Source organism: Colobus angolensis, unplaced genomic scaffold (genome assembly GCF_000951035.1).
Source record: "Colobus angolensis palliatus isolate OR3802 unplaced genomic scaffold, Cang.pa_1.0 Scaffold166, whole genome shotgun sequence".
Classification (NCBI taxonomy): Eukaryota; Metazoa; Chordata; class Mammalia; order Primates; family Cercopithecidae; genus Colobus; species Colobus angolensis.
This window is the reverse complement of record NW_012114777.1, coordinates 786,910-800,034: the sequence shown is the minus strand read 5'-3', so window position 1 is coordinate 800,034 and position 13,125 is coordinate 786,910. Positions and strand designations below refer to the sequence as shown.

The 13,125-nt window shown below is 40.0% G+C and overlaps 1 protein-coding gene across 1 annotated transcript in view; it reads right to left on the bottom strand.

The window, feature by feature from the left end:
- The window catches only part of LOC105508671 (short-chain dehydrogenase/reductase family 16C member 6), a 25,716-nt gene extending 12,950 nt beyond the window's left edge, over positions 1-12,766 (bottom strand). The window contains exons 1-3 of the mRNA XM_011937554.1: positions 12,446-12,766; positions 7,813-7,944; positions 313-433 (exon numbers count right to left, since the gene is read on the bottom strand). Coding sequence (XP_011792944.1) covers positions 313-433; positions 7,813-7,944; positions 12,446-12,766 — 574 coding nt within the window. The remainder of the gene's footprint in view (positions 1-312; positions 434-7,812; positions 7,945-12,445) is intronic.
- Between the last annotated feature and the right edge of the window lie 359 nt (positions 12,767-13,125).

Below are 13,125 nucleotides of genomic sequence, written 5' to 3'. Positions count from 1 at the left end.
CCTGTCAGAGTCAATTTATGTGGCCAAACACTCCACTCCTACATCTCCACACTCCACTCTTACATCTCCACACTCTATATCCAACAAAAAATGGAAATCATATCAGTGTTTCCTAACCCAAGAAGACCAAAGCCAATAGGCATATTCTGTTTTTTTTGTTTGTTTGTTTTTTTAAGAGAATATATCTCCTTCTGGAAATAGAAGAGAATGCTGGCATTATAAATAGAGTCACCTATTTCAGAGATTTCCCCTTGGTGCAGGAAGAGCTTCTATCTGTCTTGGAAGAGTCCTAATTTCTGAGTTCTGTGACACATGGTGAAACAAAGTACTCACCTGATAGTCCATTAATACCACATACTCCTGCTATACTTGAAATACAAACCAGGTGACCATGGTTAGCTTTAATCATGGCAGGAAGGAAGGCCTTACAAGTCTGGAAGGTATAAATGCATTTTGTCAATATTTCATTCATTACTATATTTGCTTCATAAGTATTTGATGAATTGACTAATTTAACACATATTTATTTAACACCATAATGTGTTAAATTCTGTGGCAGTAGAAAAGTAAGTACCATATAGTCATTGTTTTCAATGAGATTAGAGGTTATTATGTACTAATCTATATTATTTGATTTCTTTTTCTTTTGAGGTAAACTGTACTAATTGAATCAAATGAACATTTTATATTTGTGGTTGGCTAAAAGTCTTAAAACCTAGTTTTCTGGTAAGCTGAACTTTTCCATGTAGCTTTTAGCAATTCATATTAAAATTTAATTGCATTTACCTTCCTGGCTTTACCCTAAACAAGATTTGCCCTTGCCTTGATGGTTTGGCAGAATGGGAGGAATTGTTTAAGGAAAAGTGAATTTCAGTGCAAGCTAAACACACCTAGGCAAGTAAAGCACTACCACATCTTAGATCTATTCTTACTCAGCACTCCTTTTCTCATTCACTGTGTAAATCCACATTACTAATATCATTATCTCGTTGGTTGTGTTATTGTACTGGTTCTCTCATCAATGATTTCAACCTAATCTTTACAATGCTCATGATCTGTTTCTATGAGATTGCAATGTTAACATTGTCAGAATTTGGTACTTATAGTTTTGGAGAGTGCCAAGATGTGCTCACCTACAAGGGACCAGTAGAACAGAGAGCAGACACTGGATCAAAGAGTGACACATTTGTTTTTGAGATATTCTTTATCTCAGTGACCTTGTCTTAGAGCTGTTGAACTAATTGACAAGTTTCTTCTTAGGTGTGAACAACTGGCCTCTTATGACATTTCCTATCCAAGTGCGGTGGCAATTTATACATCTGTGTCTTATAGTTGTAACATTTTTGTCTTCCAAAAATTAAATTCTTGTTGCATCAGTCATGACTGTAGACTAGTTAGAAATGACAAGTGCTGATTATTGTCTTTCAACACAAAGGTATGAAAGATCTGGCCAGAGTCCCAGAGAACATCTCAGTGACTGTCTGGTAGACCCAGTTAGGTTTAAGGACAGGAAGCCTAGGCTTAGAGGCCCAGCAGTGGCACCACTATCGATATCTAAAAGTTTATGAAACTTTCAAGAAAATGAAACTGAGAAATAGATTGAAGGTGAGTGTCAGTGCTACCTTTATAAGAAATCCCATGGCTGGGGACAGTGAAACTCCCCAGAGTAAGGGAGAGAAAGCAGTGGTCTACAATAGTTTGTGATACAGCTGAACACTGGTGAAATTAAAAAAAAAAAGAAAATGATGAGGGTGGGAAGTCACCTGTTCACAGGGATGTAGCCACTTTTAGGAGTTTTGGTTTTTGAGACAGAGTCTCTCTCTGTCACCCAGGCTGGAGTGCAGTGGTGTGATCTCAGCTCACTGCAACCTCTGCCTCCCAGGTTCAAACCATTCTCATGACTCAGCCTCCCCAGTAGCTGGGATTACAGGCACACACCACCATGCCTGGCTTGTTTTTGTATTTTTTGCAGAGATGGAATTACGCCATGTTAGTCAGGCTGGTCTTGAACTCTTGGGCTCAAGTGATCCACTTGCCTCAGCGTCCCAAAGTGCGGGGATTACAGGCATGAGCCACCATACCTGGCCTAAGAATTCAGTTTTGTTTGCCTTTCTCTATCAACTATTTTTTTTCTGCAAATGTTTCTGTATGTGTGTTTACTTTTGTCTGTGGCTGAATTTGCGGCTAGCTTCTAGTGCGTTCAGTTGAGAAAAGTTCTCCCTCCTAGAGGGAAAAGTAGTAGGTAATGACAAAGGTCTGTTTGAATTTGCAGCCCTATGTACCAGTGGAGCACTTTTTTAGGACATTCTAGAAGATGAATTGCTCATAGGGACCCATAACTGGTGCTCACTAGCTGTGTATCTATTATTAAAGGAAAGAAAAAGGAGTAAAGTAAGTGTTGAGTCAGCAATTAGTTGCCAAAAATGTATTTTACCTTTTGTAAAATGTTTTTAGTGCCTGAGAAATTAGTAGAAAATTACATGTGGATCTAGATTTGTACATTACTCCTAATCAAAGTAAATCTGTGAACAAATCAGATTTGTTTGACAAACAGCTATATGCTGTTTATCAGGATTTTGTTTGATAAACAGCTATATCCTGTTAATTAGGATTTCCTGATTTTATCACATGTGGGATGTAATGAAAACAAACATCAGATTTGCTGGATTTCATTTTAATGCATTTATGCAAGACTTGTTTTTTTTTTTTTTCCCCCCCATGGAAAAGCCAAATTAATACCCTTTCTAAATTTTTCAGCACTGGTTTATGGGTCAGACAGATTATCTTTGTTTCCACAAAACATTTCTGTTGTAAAGAATACAGATATGCATACAGTTAAATTGAGCTACAATGAACGATGACTTTACTGTCAAATAAAGATTGATGTTTTTGAACTTTAGTGTTGCAAGTTGCTTTTTCTTAGTTACTGCACTTGCATTGCCTTTTATAATTTTTCAATGTTGTCCCTTTGACAAGCTTTTAATATCTCCAGTGATTGTATTGCTCTGTAGTGTAACTTAAATGGCTTGAATATTTTAAGATAACATTAAGTTGTGTAAATTTATGAGAAATTTTTGGTTACCAATACAATTAAAAAAATTAAAATTCACAGAGAAAAGGTATTGAGTCACTCAGCACCACTTTGACTTATTTTTTTGTAAAGCTTCAATTGAGATAGTAAATTCAATGTAGTACACACCTTAACTTTTAATATTATAAAGTTGTTTATGTTTTAAAGTGATCATTGAAAGCTAAAACTGATATAGGTATATAGTGATACAGTTTTTGTGTGTGTTTAAGCTCATACACACATATAAGAGCATATTAAAGTTAATGAACAAAAGAAACAAGTATGATAAAGATGATGGACCTGGTAGCTTAAAATCTCTTGGAATATTCCAGTCTGTTGTAAACAAGAAGTATTGGAAGGTTATTTTTTACCTTTGTGTAGTCTGCCCAGAGAGCACGGATTCTTATCTTGTCAAAATATTCTTACTCTGAGCACTTGAGCCCTAATTAACTTTTTGTTAAATCAAATAGCCAAAAGTTTGCCGCATCTGAAAGATCTAAAATCCCTTAATAATTGTACTGTGATGTGCTGTTAGGTGTATTTAAAAATCAAAACAAACCTATTGTCACTCTGGCTCTTAAGGCAGCCAATTACAGCTATTCCATAGTTTTTGTTTAGAAAAATAAATCTATAGAGGTGTTTTTGCATTCAGAGTCATCTTTGGTACTTCTTAGGTGACCAAATCACCCATTGTCTGTTCCCTTGGCCTGATTTCATAACACAGCAATTAGCAGCAGGGTTGCTAGAGAAAATGAGGTATATTGGGTATGCTCCACATTTCTTAATTAGCTGAATCCTATTTAGGACCTGCCCTGAGAAAATGTGGGAAAAAATTGTCAACTCCAAAAGGAAACTCAACCTTTTCTTGGATGAATTTATTAATACAAATATATTTACCCAGAGATTGCACACTTGCCAGGGCAGTTAGAAAGACCCTGAGGATTTGTCAGTGCTCTTGTTATAATAAGTAACCAAATTCTTATAAAATAATTGTGTCTTACATCCCAATAGCAGTTTCTATTTTCTTAATTTGGTGTTTTTGGTTATTGAAATGAATTAACTAGAGCCATTCAGTTTTGTCATCAGTAGGTAATTTCTAGTCTTCCTCTTCTTTCCTGGAGGCTTCTAGTACTACAAACTGGAAACTGTGCCTGTTAAGACAGTCCAGAAGGACACACTCAGAGTTGCAGTGTGGCCTGGACCGTGCCAAGGATTGACTCATTGGAATGGGCTTCCCAGTGTAGGCTGACATTGCCACAGTGAGGAGGCCCCTGCAAGGTCACGTCTGGGGCTGAGCCAGGTCCATAGAACCTGTTTAGTCCAGGAGCAGGTGGCTATGTGAAAGCAGGCCCTGACCAGCATCAGGCAGAACAGAATTAATGGTATATGTCTGGGTCACAGTATCAGTGAGGGAAATTTCATGTGGTCAAAGTTCTATTTTCTGATGGGCATGTGAGCAAGCCCCTTTTCTTTCTTGATATGTTTCCATTTCTCTCTTCAGGAAGCTAATGCAAAGTGGAACTCAACTTTTTGAATGCTATCTTAATTCAGGGAAAAATATCTTATGGGGATCTTGGTTTAGATTATAAACTAAGTGAAGATTCGAAGGAATGTAAGGATGATAATAATTTTAGTACTTGAAATTCAGACAAATGTTTTCACAATAGGTTAAGCTTAGAAAAATGTGTGGAATGAAATTTAACTTATTCTAATCATTGTACATTCATATACAATCAAGCTCATTTTACAGATAATATGAAAGCTATTAATTGCCCTTGTGCACAAACCTACTGAAGGCAGTGGGTAGATTCTATTGCAATGACTTACTGAGATCCTTCATCTTTCATGGTGATGTACCTATTTCTACCTGTTCAGTAAGAGCCAGGCCTTCTTTTTCCAGGATATAATGAATAGCTTGATAATGCAACCAGAGTACAGGTGTGCCCCATTCAAGAATAAGTTTAATTTAATCATGTATGACAAGCCTATTCTTTAGGGATGATGGTTGCTGTTCATATATTGAACCAGCTGTCTCCTCAGGAAATTGAACTGATACCTGCTTTATGGGTCACAGGTCCCCTTCCAGCCTTACAGGTAGTAAAGGAGGTCACTTCTTGGCAAACCAGTAGCCTTGGCAGGTTTGAGAGACCTCAAGATAAAAAAGCAAATCTCTTACTAGAAGAACGGCAGTACAATTTCTCCCTAGAAGTACTGCAGGCAGCACCCGGTGGAGACATATTTCTTGGGCTTGGTTTCACAGCCTTGGAATAGATGAGCTAGTAAGAGCAGTAGAACAAAATTTTAAAAAGCTCTCTAATTCTTGAGATGAATCAAGAGTCTTTCCATCATCTTCAGATGGAAGTTGACTTTCTGGTTTCAGTGGTTGCTCAGTATCATCTGTCTCTAGGCTTGCTGACACACAACCAGAAGGCTTATGTGTGTTTATTAATAGCTCTTAGCACCTGTAGAGCTGATTCAAGGCAAACAACAGAGCACATACACAACATAAAGATACAAGTTCAGAGGCTACATGAAGCCTGAAGAATGAGAAGGGGCTACTACGTGAGTCAGGAGAAAGAATATTCCTGTTGGAGAGAGAACAGCTTGTGCAAAAACGCTCAGATGAGAAAGAGCTTGATGTTCTCTGGAGTTTAATCAGGAACCTTGGCATGTAGAAAGTTAGCAGAAAGTAGAGAGAATGAGAGGTGAGGGACAGATAAGGGAGGCCATGACAGGCAACTGTATGTTATTCTAAGTGCATTTGGATGTCTCAATATTTCTGAGCTGTGGAGTGAGATGATTATTTGATTAACCTGTTGAAAAGATCATCTTGCTCCCATATAAAGATGGGTTAGAAGGCAAAAGTGTTGAGGGTGGAAAGCCCTGAGGAGCTGTTGGTGAGAGATGAGGATGGCTTGATCTAGGGGCTGGCGGCAGAAGGGAGAGACATGCACTTGGGCGTGTTGTGCAGGGACAGCCAAGGATGTGGGGTGAGGGAAAGGGAGGAATCAGGATGATTTCTAGATTTGTGATGTGATTGGAATGAATGCACCCTAGCTCCATTTAGTAAGATGACATTTCCCCTTTCTGAAGGAAATATTTGGGGTAGGGTAGCACAGGGAAGGAAATCAATGGTTTTCACAAATGTTTCTGGGAAGTATGTTATATGGCAAGCACTGTGATAAGTGCTCAAGGAATATTGGTTAAAATAGGTTAATGGGGGTTCCCATTAGCTTTTTGGTGACCAAGGAAGAAGACCAAGGACATAGTTCTGAGTTCCATGGAGAGTGGTATAAAAGAGTAGCATGGAAAGAGGGAGGAATCAGGTGACATGTAAAGGAAGCCCATTCCAAGGTCCTATTTTCGGAGACACAGAGGACTGGGGTCATACCTGTCCCCACTTCCCCATGTCTCCCAAGACCCTGGTTTCAGCACCTGTTCCTCCCACAGGCCCCATTTGCCACTGATCCCTGTTCATCCCCTGGCAGCATCAAGTATGAACCCTCTTAGTGAAAACGTCTCGGGTAACTCCTCTCTCCTTTAGCCTCTACCCACTCACTTTCTAGAGTTGCACAAACCAAGGAAGTAGCCTCTAGGCATGTGTGGCTATTTAAATATGCATTTAAGACTGGGTGTGGTGGCTCACAGCTGTAATCCCAGCACTTAGAGAGGCCAAGGCAGGCGGATCACCTGAGGTCAGGAGTTCAAGACCAGCCTGGCTGACATGGTGAAACCCCATCTCTTCTAAAAATACAAAAATTAGCTGGGCATGATGGTGGGCACCTGCAGTCCCAGCTACTCAGGAGGCAGGAGAATCACTTGAACCCAGGAGATAGAAATTGCAGTGAGCTGAGATTGTGCCACTGCACTCCAGCCTGGGCAAAAGAGTGAGACTCTGTCTCAATAAATAAATAAACATGCATTTAAATAGATTATATGATATAAAGTTAAAAGTTTAGTGCCTCAATCCCATTAACCACATTTCCAGTACTCAGTAGCCACAGATGACTAGAGGCTGTCATATTGGGAAGCACAGATGAAGGGCATTTCCCCCATCAAAGACAGCCCTACTGGGCAACATTGTATAAACCACTCCAGGCCTCAGGAAAGACACTCCTGAGTCATGAATTCACTGATTCTCTTTCTGTAATTTTTCCCTCCTCCACACTTCTTCCTTCTGTAAGCATGGGCCACTATTTACCAGTTGCCTGACCTTGGAGAATTCATTTAAATACTTTGGGCCTCAGTTTCCTTATTTGTAAAATGAGAATGAAAAAGGCATCATGGCTGCAAGTACTCAATAAATGGTGGTGATTGTGATCCATCCCACCCTTAATTCCTGTATTAGAATGCCCAGTCCTGCATGCCCATAAACCACCACACGAAAAATAGCCCCTGTCTCTGCACAAGCTCCTTTTGCACTCATGGCCAACTTAAATCTCTCTTGTATAATTGCTGTCACTCTCAGTTTGTATTTAGGTGGGAAGATTTCTGAACAGCCTAATAAGTCTTGAGAACAAACTGCAGAGGATAGAGGGAAGGAAATTACTCTGATAATCTGGAATAAAACAAGATCAGGAAAAGCACAGCAGATAAACATTGCAAGGATTGAGACCCCACATCTTTCAATGGAAAATCCCCAAATGGTATGTTTATAGAGAAATGCACAAACAATTGTTTATAGGACCGAATGGAATTTTCGTACTCACCAACGAAAGAAAATGGTAAAGAAAGAGGTTTACCCAGAAATGAGAGATGGCGTTTACAAGAAAGGATTTTTCCACCATGTGATCTGGAATATCGAGGAAGGACTTTCCTGTGACTATACCAGCGTTGTTAATGAGGATAGTCACATCACCAACTTCTTTCCTGACCTGGCCAGAAGAAGGCAAGCATTAGTTCAACTGAGGCATTGCATTTTGACATTTATTTTCCCAAGTCGTGATTTTTTTTCTCATTTTTTTCATGTAGTTTCTCTGAAGCTAGATATTCTTATCTTGCATGTAGAAATTCCTCAGCTATAAAGTAACTTTATGACAAATTATCTTAAAAAAAAAAAAAAAACAGATTTAGCCAGATTCTGGATTTTTTGTGTGGAGACGGCCTGCAGCATATTTTCCTCACCTCCCATTTCTGTTACATGACTGTCCATTCCCGGGTCACTAATGGCAGTGGAGTCTGAGTGACACTGCCTCCCTGAATGTCTCAGGACGATTCCCTTCAGATGGCCTACAGGTTTTTCCGCAGCACATCAGCGGGTGTCTGATGCCTGCTTCTGTGGGCATCATCTCCCCTACTCCTCTTTGAGGAGGAAGGCAAGACACATCTCATTCCCTCAAGCCAGATCAGTTTTCGGCATGAACACATCCTAAACATGGATGCCTTTCATCCGCTGCCGAGGGACTTCCATGTTTCTGTGCTCTTCTATCCAACGGACCCTGTCGAATTGAATTACTCTCTGTGACTCATGTTGCCTTGCGTCCCTCAGCTGTGCCGCCCTTATGCCTCTTAAGTCCTCATTCATTTTCCTTCACCCTTCCCTCCTAAGTTGCCCACCTCATCTGCCTGCATAAACCCCAGTATACCACAAGCGCTGCCTGGAGAAGAGTATGCTTCAGGAAACACCTGAGGGACTGGTTTCCTCTCTTCACCTTTTTGACTCACATTATTATGACTTTGTAGGTGACATTGAGAAAGCTGACCCAATGGCAAACCATGAAGTATGTTTAAACAGCAATTAAGACTTTCCTCCCCTGAACTGGATCTCTCAGCTTATACAACCATCTGTTTCTATGTTTCTAAACAAGGAACACTGCCTGCCCTGACTTTGTTTTCTGATTCCTGGTCCATGCACTGCTAGTTGAGCCTGTCAGATAACACGATTTGGAGAATAAGGTAAATATTGCTGCTGATGTTGTAGATTGGAATGAGCTAGGAAAGGAATAGTTAATACTGCCGAGTTGATGCTGGGCTGAGGAATTAGACTCCTCTACTAGGGAGAGAGGCAGGGCAGAGGCAAACATCCACAGGAGACTAACTTTTAAAGAAGGGCATCCCATTGGTTTGGTGAAGCAATCAGTGTGAGCAAGTGCTCATCAAGACCAATGAGGTGGAAATAGAGACCCAAGAAAGAGGTGGAATCTTCAGCTTAATGTGTTCCTGAACACTTAAGAAAAGCCCAGTGGCTGCTGTCATGCAGTTTAAGAAGCCCTGAGCCTTAGGGACAACAGGGCCAAGAGAAATTTTATATAGATCATGGGATTTAATTTTCACTGTAACTCCAAGAGGCAGTCTAGGGAGCCATCATTATCCTAGTATACAGATGAGGAAACAGGCTCTGAGAAATTAAGATCTTGCCAAAAGACCCACAGCTTTTGAGAAGAGCAACAGTGATTCACACCCAATTTAAATTCACACAAAAAAGCTGTTTACTACTCTTTCTAGTCAAAATGATTATTGCCTTAACAGGCAAGTCTCATGTGTGTGCACATGCACACACACACACATGTACAAATAAATATTAATGATTGATTGGATCTGGACATTTGAAAATAAATTGTGAACCTGCTTATTTTAACAAAAACAATTTATTAATACATTGGTTTTCTATGTTGGAGATGAGAATGTTACCTCAATCTAATTTTGGGAAGTTAATGACTATGCACTTTCAGAATACTGTTATTGCTATTCACCTTTCCACAAATTTCAAGGAATCTGGTAAAGCCTGTGGTTTGTTGAAAGTCTTTAAGTACAACCCTAGTGTTTAGGTTTCTTGGAAGTTGCTACATAATTGAAATTATACAGAAAAAGCATATAAAGTAGTTGGCTGAGAAAAATTCTATTTATAGGAGTGCGGAGAAGAACATTTTAATGTGAAAAGATAATTTTAGGTTAAAGTTTTTAGTCTGGTCTCTACTAAGTAGCAAGAAAATGTTGACCAAGAAGGAAAGATTTGTTAGGGGTTGGCAGTGGGGAAAAAGGGCAGGAGATTACAATACTTTTGATCAAAGAAAGAGGATTATGAAGGGGTCTTTCCATTATGCACATATTGTTGATGTCCCTTTGGGGATGCAGCATGGGGTCTGTCCTAGGTGATGGGGTCCCTCACTTGTCTGCTCTATGGCCTGGGTAAGTTCCTTAAACTTTCTCTGCCTCTGCTCCATCACTAGTAAAATGGAGAAAATGATAGTACCTACTTCCTTGTGAAGATTATATGGGATAATACTTGGGAAGAAAAAACTTTCTCCAGGGTCCTAATCTGGCTAGTTAGTGGTACTGGGACTGGAGCTCTGTTAGACTACTTCCTGAGCTCATCCTGGATATATTCATCTACGAACTTTTCCAGCCATGTGTCTTTCCCTTTACAAATGAGGACTAACTTTGATTCCACTTGCTTTGTACTAAAATATGCCTAAGGATCTACAATACAATACTTGCATTAGCTCATGATGAATTATAAAGAAAAAATCCTATGGGACCATCAAATAAAGAAGAAGGCAATAGAAAATGATGGATAAGGGTGAAGAGGGTGCTTCAGAAGGTTAAGTGTCACAGAGTAGGATTCAAACAATGTTTTTTGAATGGATCAATAAGTGAATTCCATATGTAGAGCTTAGATTGATGCCAAAGGGATGGAAAATCTCTTGGAGATTCTGTTATCAAAGTGTTTGCACCCCTTTGGGCCATAGCATAGTGGATAAGAGAACACACTTTGGCTTCAACCTGCCTGGGTTTTGGCTAATCATTAGTTTTATGATCTTGGGCAAATTACATATTCATTTTGTTCCTCAGTTTTCTCATTTGTTAGTGGGGATGATGATAATGATGTATACCTGAGAAGGTGGTATTGTGTTGATTAAGTGAGTTGTGGTGTGTGTAATGTGCTTAGAATAGTAACTATTTGTAATATAGTGGGCTTTTGGTTTTTTTCTAGTGCTGTCTTGACCAATTTGAGGCAATGGCTAGAGGCTGATCAGTTCCCCTTCCTGAGCAGCCAGTTAAGTCCACATATCCAAACACTTCCCTTATTGAGTCCTCACACTCTGGGCTGCTCTATGCCCACCCCAGTCACACCAGGGCCAAGTACCAGACAACCAGGGGCAGCCTCTATGCCCTAGAGCCCCCTGAAGTTATTGTAATTAACCAGGGCTGAACATGCTTACCCTGCCTTGCCCATTGCTTTCTGAGGAAAACACATAAAGGCCCCCACCACTGGCCCGACCTCCCTGCTTCACGAGTGACCCCAGTGCTCCCCTTCATGGTCCTGCAGGCTGTGCTGTGTTCGGCCCCAGGGATAGTGAGCAAAACAAAATGGAAATGCTCAATTCTCTTTCTTTCTCTCCATCTGCATCTGGCCTCACCACACCGTACTTGAGGTAACATGGCTGAAATGCTACTCAAAAGCTGACCCATTGTTGTTAGGGTACCTGCTAGCTACATAACAAATGGTAGCTGCAATTTAGAGTATTTGTTAATATTTAATGTGGAGTTAGAACAAATATCAACAGGCTAAGTCTAAGAGGAAATTTGGTCTAAAATATGCTAAATGCATATTTATATTTATATATTTTTTTACTGTATATTTCTTATATAGCCTCAGTACATGATGATAATGGATATGATGCATTAGAATCACAAACCATCGGCCTGGTGCGCTGGTGCACGCCTGTAATCCCAGCACTTTGGGAAGTCAAGGTGGGCGGATCACTTGAACTCAGGAGTACAAGACCAGCCTGGCCAACATGGTGAAAACCAGTCTCTACTAAAAACAATATATAAAAATTAGCTGGGCATGGTGGTGTGGGCCTGTAATCCCAGCTACTGAGGCAGGAGAATTGCTTGAACCCGGGAGATGGAGGTTTCAGTGAGCTGAGATGGGCACCACTGCACTCCAGCCTGGGCAACAGAGCAAGACTATGTCTCAAAAACAAACACAAAAAGAGGAATCACAAATCACAAAACATAGAAAGTTAAGTTAAAGCTGGATATCATCTTAAAGATCATTTGGTTCAATCCTTTCATTTTACAGATGAAGAAGCAGGGGCCTAGAAAGGGCCAGTAACTTGTTAAACATTGTACAACCAATGAGCTGCAAAGCCAGGAGGAGGCCTCTTTTCCACCAACTCCTGCTGGTGAATGAGACCCCCGAAAACGCAGCTGGGCAGCTCTGGGCTCAGTCTTCTCAGATTCCCACTTGCCTTGTTTACACTGTTCTCCCTTTTGGAGCTTACACAGTCTGATGTCTGACGTGCAGAGTCAAGCAGGAAACACATAGAGAGCTCGAGGGAAATTTATGGCAAACTTCTATCTGTAAAAGTGCATATGAGATGCAATATTTTCCTTGGGAATAGAAGCAGAGAACACCAGTCAGCCTACCTGATCAGCAACTCTGTAGACCTCTTGTCTGTTGCTACAGTCACACGTATAGGGAAACACTTTCTCTCCACCGTTTTCTTTGGCCAGACTACACGTTTCCGTATTGCCTTCTTGATTAATATCCCATAGAACTAAAATGGCTCCAAGTCTGGCAAAATGTATGGCCAATTGCCTCCCAAGTCCACTTCCAGCTCCCGTTATAAGTACAATCTCTCCAGCAACATTCTTTTTCGTCTTGGGAATTATCTTGTAAAGCAAAGATTCCAAAAAGTAATATAGAAATTTTCCCAAAACTACAGAGATATCTGTAATCACATCCATGTTGATTGACTGCAGAAAGGAATGTCCTAATAAGGAAAAAGATAACTGATAAATCCATGATACTACGGCAACAATTATAGTACACAGAGAGCATTTTGCACAAGGAAATTTACCTTTGAGATTTACCTTTCATTCTCCAAAACATACAAATTAACAATTGACACAATTGTCAAATTTAAAATTTATATAAATAATGATCATGGAAATATTTTTTGTTAACAACTACCTTTCCCTACAGAGCACTTTCTTACACTAATCTCATTTAACCCATAGGTAGGTCACAGATTACTAGGGCAGATTTTAAAGACATAAAATCTTTGAGCCTTGACTTGCCCAGTATTATTTGACTAGTAAACTAA